This window comes from Salmo salar, chromosome 09, assembly GCF_965601325.2.
Source record: "Salmo salar chromosome 09, fSalSal1, whole genome shotgun sequence".
Taxonomy (NCBI): Eukaryota; Metazoa; Chordata; class Actinopteri; order Salmoniformes; family Salmonidae; genus Salmo; species Salmo salar.
The window spans coordinates 161,403,619-161,413,563 of NC_138299.1; the positions used below are offsets into that span (position 1 = coordinate 161,403,619).

Consider the following 9,945-nt stretch of genomic DNA (forward strand, 5'->3'; position numbering starts at 1 on the left):
TAGTGTAGTGGTGTAGTAGTGTAGTGGTGTAGTAGTGTAGTAGTGTAGTGGTGTAGTAGTGTAGTAGTGTAGTAGTGTAGTAGTGGTGTAGTAGTGTAGTAGTGTGGTGGTGTAGTAGTGTAGTAGTGTGGTGGTGTAGTAGTGTAGTAGTGTAGTAGTGTGGTGGTGTAGTAGTGTAGTAGTGTAGTGGTGTAGTAGTGTAGTGGTGTAGTAGTGTAGTAGTGTAGTAGTGTAGTGGTGTAGTAGTGTAGTAGTGTAGTAGTGTAGTAGTGTAGTAGTGGTGTGGTGGTGTAGTAGTGTAGTAGTGTGGTGGTGTAGTAGTGTAGTAGTGTGGTGGTGTAGTAGTGTAGTAGTGTGGTGGTGTAGTAGTGTAGTAGTGTAGTAGTGTAGTGGTGTAGTAGTGTAGTGGTGTAGTAGTGTAGTAGTGTAGTGGTGTAGTAGTGTAGTGGTGTAGTGGTGTGGTGTAGGGGTGGTGGTAGAGTAGGGCTGGTGGTTTGTCCGGCCTGTTTGGCGTGGCTCGCTGCGAGAGCCTGACTTACTAAGGCGTTTGCACACGGCCATGCAGTATTCCTCAGAGTCAAAGTTGTTGCGGTTTCCTGCGCAGCCACCGTACACGAAGCGGACGCACTTCCTGGTCGTCATATCGAAGTGCCAGCGGGCCATGGAGGCACGGCAGGGGCCGGTCTCTGCCTCCAGGGTACACACCGCTGGGGTCAGGGGATAGGTCAGGGGTCAGCTGTTAAGGTCACTCACATCTACCGTCAATCAACGATTAAGAACCACTGAGGGAATCTACTGAAACAGGAAGTGTCCTCCAGTAATGTCCTACACTATGTAGCATTATAACTTTCCCCCTCGTGACCATCATGATAGCGACTATAGGGTTACGGTTGAATACATGTAAATACAGGTGTTATAATGAGGCATTACAGCTCATAACATGATACAGGATGTCAACATTTGAACTTCAAAAAAGGAATGTTTGAGAAAGTGGACGCGTTTTTCTTTCTTTGCTACATTCTAAAAACGAAATGGTAGGACAACTAGATTTAGCTGAAGGTTGATTTTTGTCAGAGCAGACAGTTGTCGGTGAGCCGCAATTAAACAATTTCTACAGTGCAAATTGAAAACAACTAATCCCAAAAAAGAGATTGCATTTCAAAAATAATAATAATTTCATACATTCCCTTTCATACATATTGACAAACGATCACAAATCTATTTTTATGTAGATACAGTACATACAGTAGATATATATATATATATATACACACAAAAGTATGTGGACACCCCTTCGAAGTAATGGATTCGGCCATTTTGGACACACCCGTTGCTGACAGGTGTATAAAATCGAGCACACAGCCATGCAATCTCCATAGACAAACATTGGCAGTAGAATGGCCCATACTGAAGAGCTCAGTGACTTTCAACGCGGCACCGTCATAGGATGCCACCTTTCCTACAAGTCAGTTCATCAAAATTCTGCCCTGCTAGAGCTGCTCCGGTCAACTGTGAGTGCTGTTATTGTTAAATGGAAACGTCTAGGAGCAACAACGGCTCAGACACGAAGTGGTAGGCCAAACAAGCTCACAGAACGGGACCGTCGAGTGCCGAAGTGCGTAAAAATGGTCTGTCCTCGGTTGCAACGCTCACTACCGAGTTCCAAACTGCCTCTGGAAGCAACGTCAGCACAAGAACTGTTCATCGGGAGCTTCATGAAAATGGGTTTCCACGGCCGAGCAGCCGCACACAAGCCTAAGATCACCATGTGCAATACCAAGCGTCGTGTGAAGCTCACCGGCATTGGACTCTGGAGCAGTGGAAATGCGTTCTCTGGAGTGATGAATCACGCTTCACCATCTGGCAGTCCGACGGACAAATTTGGCGGATGCCAGGAGAACGCTATCCGCCCTGATGCATAGTGCCAACTGTAAAGTTTGGTGGAGGAGGAATAATGTTCCGGGGCTGTTTTTCATGGTTCGGGACCCTTAGTTCAAATGAAGGGAAGCCTTCTAGACGATTCTGTGCCAACAGTTTGGGTAAGGCCCTTTCCTGTTTCAACATGACAATGCCCCCCCCCCCCGTGCACAAAGTGACGTCCATACTGAAATGGTGTGTCGAGATCGGTGTGGAAGAACTTGACTGGCCTGCACAGAGCTCTGACCTCAACCCCATTGAACACCTTTGGGAAGAATTGGAACGCTGATTCTGAGCCAGGTCTAATCGCCCAACATCAGTGCCCGACCTCACTAATGCTCTTGTGGCTGAATGGAAGCAAGTCCCCGCAGCAATGTTCCAACATCTAGTGGAAAGCCTTCCCAGAAGAGTGGAGGCTGTTATAGCAGCAAAGTGGGTGGACCAACTCCATATTAATGCCCATGATTTTAGAATGAGATGTTCGACGAGCAGGTGTCCACGTACTTTTGTTGCATTTTCAGTGAGCTCCAAAAGTATTGGAACAGTGCCATGTTTTCTTTCTGTACTCCAGAACTTTAGATTTGAAATGATACAATGACTATGAGGTCAAAGTGCAGCCTGCCAGCTTTAAAATATATATTTTTTAGTACCCTTTCCAGATCTGTGCCTCGACACAATCCTGTCTCGGAGCTCTACGGACAATTCCTTCGACCTCATGGCTTGTTTTTTTGCTCTGAAATGCGCTGTCAACTGTGGGACCTTATATAGACAGGTGTGTGCCTTTCCAAATCATGTCCAATCAATTGAATTTACCACAGGTGGACTCTAATCAAGTTGTAGAAACATCTCAAGGATGATCAATGGAAACAGGATGCACCTGAGCTCAATTTCAAGTCTCATAGCAAAGGGTCTGAACACTGATGTAAATAAGGTATCTGTTTTTTTATTTTTAATGAACGTGCAAACATTTCTAAAAACCTGTTTTTGCTTTGTCATTATGGGGTATTGCGATGTCATTATGGGGTATTGTGATGTCATTATGGGGTATTGTGATGTCATTATGGGGTATTGTGATGTCATTATGGGGTATTGTGATGTCTTTATGGGGTATTGTGTGTAAATGAATAAGGTATTATTTTAAAAAATTTAATACATTTTAGAATAATGCTGTAACGTAACAAAATGTGGAAAAAGTCAAGGGGTCTGAATACTTCCCGAAGGCCCCGGATATGACCATTAAAAAAATAAAAAGACATGATCGTGTGCCAATGTAAGGAATGTATTTTGTAATGTAATCTCTTTTTGGGCTCAGTTGTGTTCAATTTGCAGTGTACAAATTATAATACAAATATCAAAGCCCCCCAAAATGCTAACCTCCCCTGTTATTGTAATGCTGAGAGGTTAGCATGTCTTGGGGGTATGATATAAAATGCTAACCTCCCCTGTTATTGTAATGCTGAGAGGTTAGCATGTCTTGGGGGGTATGATATAAAATGCTAACCTCCCCTGTTATTGTAATGCTGAGAGGTTAGCATGTCTTGGGGGTATGATATAAAATGCTAACCTCCCCTGTTATTGTAATGCTGAGAGGTTAGCATGTCTTGGGGGTATGATATAAAATGCTAACCTCCCCTGTTATTGTAATGCTGAGAGGTTAGCATGTCTTGGGGGTATGACATAAAATGCTAACCTCCCCTGTTATTGTAATGGTGAGAGGTTAGCATGTCTTGGGGGTATGATATAAAATGCTAACCTCCCCTGTTATTGTAATGGTGATAGGTTAGCATGTGTTGGGGTTATGATATAAAATGCTAACCTCCCCTGTTATTGTAATGGTGAGATGTTAGCATGTCTTGGGGGGTATGATATAAAATGCTAACCTCCCTGTTATTGTAATGGTGAGAGGTTAGCATGTCTTGGAGGTATGCTATCAAACGCTAACCTCCCCTGTTATTGTAATGGTGAGAGGTTAGCATGTCTTGGTGGTATGATATTTGTGTCTAACTTTCTCACTTATCATTATTCACGATTCATTCAAGATTATCCGTAATAATGGTAGCATCCACATTAATGTAGAAGTGTTTAGAAACATTCTATTCTTCTTTACAATAAAATTGACTCTAAAATGACAAATGATTTACCATTCATTTCTATTGGACACAAAATAATCTGATACACAACCAAAACAAACAGCAAATGCATCCAACAAGTTTGTTGAGTCACAAGCTTCATGTAATCATTGCATGCTATGAATATGGGACCAAATACTAAACTTTTAACTACTTTAATACACATGTAAGTGAATTTGTCACAATACTTTGGGTCACCTAAAATGGGGGGGACTATGTACAAAAAGTACTGTAATTTCTAAACGTTTCACCCGAAATGGATTAAAATACCCTCAAATTAAAGCTGACAGTCTGCACTTTCACCTCAGTCATTGTATCATTTCAAATCCAAAGTGCTGGAGTAGAGAGCCAAAACTGTGTCACTGTCCCAATTTTGGAGCTTACAGTATATAAATAATATATATATATATAAAATATATGTAAAAAATATATATATGTATGTGTATACATACATACATACATACATACATACGATACATACATACATACATACATACATACAACCGTTCAAAAGTTTGGGGTCACTTAGAAATGTCCTTGTTTTCCATGAAAACAGACATGAAATGAGATGCAAAATTAATAGGAAATATAGACAAGACGTTGACAAGGTTATAAATAATGATTTTTAATTGAAATAATAATTGTGTCCTTCAAACTTCGCTTTCGTCAAAGAATCCTCCATTTGCAATTACAGCCTTGCAGACCTTTGGCATTCTACAGTCGTGGCAGAAAAGTTTTGAGAATGACACAAACATACATTTTCACAAAGTCTGCTGCCTCAGTTTGTATGATGGCAATTTTCATAAACTCCAGAATGTTATGAAGAGTGATCAGATGAATTGCAATTAATTGCAAAGTCCCTCTTTGCCATACAAATGAACTGAATCGCCCAAAAACATTTCCACTGCATTTCAGCCCTGCCACAAAAGGACCAGCTGACATCATGTCAGTGATTCTCTCGTTAACACAGGTGTGAGTGTTGACGAGGACAAGGCTGGAGATCACTCTGTCATGCTGATTGAGTTTGAATAACAGACTTGAAGCTTCAAAAGGAGGGTGGTGCTTGGAATCATTGTTCTTCCTCTGTCAACCATGGTTACCTGCAAGGAAACACGTGCCGTCATCATTGCTTTGCACAAAAAGGGCTTCACAGGCAAGGATATTGCTGCCAGTAAGATTGCACCTTAATCAACCATTTATCGGATCATCAAGAACTTCAAGGAGAGCGGTTCAATTGTTGTGAAGAAGGCTTCAGGGCGCCCAAGAAAGTCCAGCAAGCACCAGGACGTCTCCTAAAGTTGATTCAGCTGCGGGATCAGGGCACCACCAGTACAGAGCTGCTCAGGATTGGCAGCAGGCAGGTGTGAGTGCATCTGCACGCACAGTGAGGTGAAGACTTTTGGAGGATGGCCTGGTGTCAAGAAGGGCAGCAAAGAAGCCACTTCTCTCCAGGAAAAACATCAGGGACAGACTGATATTCTGCAAAAGGTACAGGGATTGGACTGCTGAGGACTGGGGTAAAGTCATTTTCTCTGATGAATCCCCTTTCCGATTGTTTGGGGCATCCAGATAAAAGCTTGTCCGGAGAAGACAAGGTGAGCGCTACCATCAGTCCTGTGTCATGCCAACAGTAAAGCATCCTGAGACCATTCATGTGTGGGGTTGCTTCTCAGCCAAGGGAGTGGGCTCACTCACAATTTGCCTAAGAACATAGCCATGAATAAAGAATGGTACCAACACATCCTCCAAGAGCAACTTCTCCCAACCATCCAGGAACAGTTTGGTGACGAACAATGCCTTTTCCAGCATGATGGAGCACCTTGCCATAAGGCAAAAGTGAAAACTAAGTGGCTCGGGGAACAAAACATCGATATTTCTGGTCCATGGCCAGGAAACTCCCCAGACCTTAATCCCATTGAGAACTTGTGGTCAATCCTCAAGAGGCGGGTGGACAAACAAAAACTCACAAATTCTGACAAACTCTGAGCATTGATTATGCAAGAATGGGCAGCCATCAGTCAGGATGTGGCCCAGAAGTTCATTGACAGCAGGCCAGGGCGGATTGCAGAGGTCTTGAAAAATAAGGGTCAACACTGCAAATATTGAATCTTTGCATCATCTTCATGTAATTGTCAATAAAAGCCTTTGACACTTATGAAATGCTTGTAATTATACTTCAGTATTCCATAGTAACATCTGACAAAAATATCTAAAACACACTGAAGCAGCAAACTTTGTGAAAATTAATATTTGTGTCATTCTCAAAACTTTTGCCACGACTGCAGTTGTCCATTTGTTGAGGTAATCTGAAGAGATTTCACCCCACGCTTCCTGAAACACCTCCCAGAAGTTGGATTGGCTTGATGGGCACTTCTTACGTACCATACGGTCAAGCTGCTCCCACAACAGCTCAATAGGGTTGAGATCCGGTGACTGTGCTGGCCACTCCATTATAGACAGAATACCAGCTGACTGCTTCTTCCCTAAATAGTTCTTGCATAGTTTGGAGCTGTGCTTTGGGTCATTGTCCTGTTGTAGGAGGAAATTGTCTCCAATTAAGCGCCGTCCACAGGGTATGGCATGGCGTTGCAAAATGGAGTGATAGCCATCCTTCTTCAAGATCCCTTTCACCCTGAACAAATCTCTCCCACTTTACCACCACCAACAGCACCCCCAGACCATCACATTGCCTCCACCATGATGACAGATGGCGTCAAACACTCCTCCAGCACCTTTTCATTTTTTCACCGTCTCACGAATGTTCTTCTTTGTGATCCGAACACCTCAAACTTAGATTCGTCTGTCCATAACACTTTTTTCCAATCTTCCTCTGTCCAGTGTCTGTGTTCTTTTGCCCATCTTAATCTTTTCTTTTTATTGGCCAGTCTGAGATACGGCTTTTTCTTTGCAACTCTGCCTAGAAGGCCAGCATCCCGGAGTCGCCTCTTCACTGTTGACGTTGAGACTGGTGTTTTGTGGGTACTATTTAACGAAGCTGCCAGTTGAGGACTTGTGAGGCATCTGTTTCTCAAACTAGACACTCTAATGTACTTGTCCTCTTGCTCAGTTGTGCACCAGGGCCTCCCACTCCTCTTTCTATTCTGGTTAGAGCCAGTTTGCGCTGTTCTGTGAAGGGAGTAGTACACAGCGTTGTACGAGATCTTCAGTTTCTTGGCAATTTCTGGCATGGAATAGCCTTCATTTCTCAGAACAAGAATAGACTGATGAGTTTCAGAAGAAAGTTATTTGTTTCTGACCATTTTGAGCCTGTAATCGAACCCACACATGCTGATGCTCCAGATACTCAACTAGTCTAAAGAAGGCCAGTTTTATTGCTTCTTTAAATCAGGACAACAGTTTTCAGCTGTGAAAACATAATTGCACAAGGGTTTTCTAATGATCAATTAGCCTTTTAAAAATTATAAACTTGGATTAGCTAACACAACGTGCCATTGGAACACAGGAGTGATGGTTGCTGATAATGGGCCTCTGTACGCCTATGCAGATGTTCCATTAAAAAATCAGCCGTTTCCAGCTACAATAGTCATTTACAACATTAACAATGTCTACACTGTTATTTAAAAAAATGGACCAAAAAAAAGTGGTTTTATTTTTTTTAAAACAAGGTCATTTCTAAGTGACCCCCAAACTTTTGAACGGTAGTGTATACAAAAAAAATAAAAAAATAATAATAATAATAAAAAAATCACTTGCAGGCTGGTTCTGCGTCTGTTGCCGACGGAAACTAAAAGATGGAAAAGAATGAAAGAGAATAAAAGACAAAGAGTACCAACCTTTGACCTCTGTCAGGGTCTTGTCTTCATCCTGGCTCTCTGGAACACTATCCCGCTCTTTCTTCTCCTCCTCCTCCTCTTCCTCTCTGTCGGCCTCCTCGTCTTCATACACATAGTGGTACTCTTCCTCATCTTCATCTTCCTCCTCCAATGGCTCCTCCTCTTTCTGAGTGGTGGGCTGCTCATCAGCTGGGGCGTCGCTGAGAGAGAGAGGGGGAGAGAGAGGGGGAGAGGGGGAGCGAGAGGGAGAGGGGGAGAGAGGGAGCGAGAGGGAGAGAGAGAGGAGGAGAGAGAGGGAGAGGGGGAGAGAAAGGGAGAGGGGGAGAGAAAGGGAGAGGGGGAGAGAAAGGGAGAGGGAGGGAGAGAGGGGAGAGAGAGGGAGAGGGAGAGAGAGGGGGAGAGAGGGGAGGGAGAGAGAGAGAGGGGAGAGGGGGAGGGGAGAGGGGAAGAGAGAGGGAGAGGGGGAGAGAGAGAGAGGGGGAGAGAGAGATTTTTTTTTTATAGTAGAATAAATGGAATCGATGTGTCAGGTCAAAGTCATGGCACCAACACCTCCAGATGGTCTGGGATATGTACACTACATGACCAAAAGTATGTGGACACCTGCTCGTCAAACATCTCATTATAAAATCATGGGCATTAATATGGAGTTGGTCCCCACTTTGCTGCTATAACAGCCTCCACTCTTCTGGGAAGGCTTTCCACTAGATGTTGGAACATTGCTGAGGGGACTTGCTTCCATTCAGCCACGAGAGTATTAGTGAGGTCGGGGCACTGATGTTGGGGCGATTAGGCCTGGCTCGCAGTCGGCGTTCCAATTCATCCCAAAGGTGTTCGATGGGGTTGAGGTCAGGGCTCTGTGCAGGCAAGTCAAGTTCTTCCACACTGATCTCGACAAACCACTGTATGGGCCTCGCTTTGTGCACGGGAGCATTGTCATGCTGAAACAGGAAAGGTCCTTCCCCAAACTGTTGCAACAAGGGTTGGAAGCACAGAATCGTCTAGAATGTCATTGTATACTGTAGCGTTAAGATTTCCCTTCACTGGAACTAAGGGGCCTGAACCATGAAAAACAGCCCCAGACCATTATTCCTCCTCCACCAAACTTTACAGTTGGCACTATGCATCAGGGGCGGGGTAGTGTTCTCCTGGCCTCCACCAAACCCAGATTCGTCTGTCGGACTGCCAGATGGTGAAGCGTGATTCATCACTACAGAGAACGCGTTTCCACTGCTCCAGAGTCCAAATGGGGGTGAGTTTCACACCACTCCAGCCGACGCTTGGCATTGTGCACGGTGATCTTAGGCTTGTGTGCGGCTGCTCGGCCATGGAAACCCATTTCATGAAGCTCCCAATGAACAGTTCTTGTGCTGACGTTGCTTCCAGAGGCAGTTTGGAACTCGGTAGTGAGTGTTGCAACAGAGGACAATGATTTTTATGTGCTATGGGCTTCAGCACTCCGCGGTCCAGTTCTGTGAGCTCGTGTGGGCTACCACTTCTCGGCTGAGCCGTTGTTGCTCCTAGACGTTTCCACAATAACAGCACTTACAGTTGACCGGGGCAGCTCTAGCAGGGAAAGAACATTTGACATCCTATGACGGTGACACGTTGAAAGTCACTGAGCTCTTCAGTTCGGGGCCATTCTACTGCCAATGTTTGTCTATGGAGATTGCATGGCTGTGTGCTCGATTTTATACACCTGTCAGCAACACTTGTGGCTGAACTAGCCGAATCCACTAATTTGAAGGGGTGTCCACATACTACTGTATATCCTAATCAAGGTAGGAAACACACACACACACACACACACACACACACACACACCTCTCCTTCTCTACAGGATCATCCTGGTCCAGTGCCGTCTCCTCCAGCTCTTCATCCTCCTCTTCATCCTCCTCTTCCTCCTCCTGGGAGGGCATGGCAGGCAGGGAGGGTTCCCCAGGGGAGGGGCAGCATACATACTCCGTGCCATGGAACTTATCAATACCACAGGGCAATAACATGCCATAGCTGTGAAGGACCATGGTCCCCTTGGAACAGGCCTGGGGAGAGGAGAGAGGAGAAGGGAGGGGAGGGAGGAGAGGGGAGGGGAGGGAGGAGAGGGG

General features: G+C 44.6%; 1 protein-coding gene across 16 annotated transcripts in view; it reads right to left on the reverse strand.

The window, feature by feature from the left end:
- aplp2 (amyloid beta precursor like protein 2) overlaps window positions 1-9,945 on the reverse strand; it is a 151,184-nt gene that overhangs the window by 60,702 nt on the left and 80,537 nt on the right. For 14 of the 16 annotated variants that reach the window (XR_014378933.1, XM_082956527.1, XM_082956524.1 and 11 more), the window contains exons 5-7: window positions 9,665-9,882; window positions 7,841-8,040; window positions 540-707 (exon numbers count right to left, since the gene is read on the reverse strand). Coding sequence is in view for 15 of the 16 variants with exons in the window: in XM_082956527.1 (XP_082812653.1) it covers window positions 540-707; window positions 7,841-8,040; window positions 9,665-9,882 (586 nt within the window). In the remaining variant the exon portion in view is untranslated. The remainder of the gene's footprint in view (window positions 1-539; window positions 708-7,840; window positions 8,041-9,664; window positions 9,883-9,945) is intronic. The other 2 variants (XM_082956529.1, XM_082956528.1) reach the window with 1 other exon arrangement.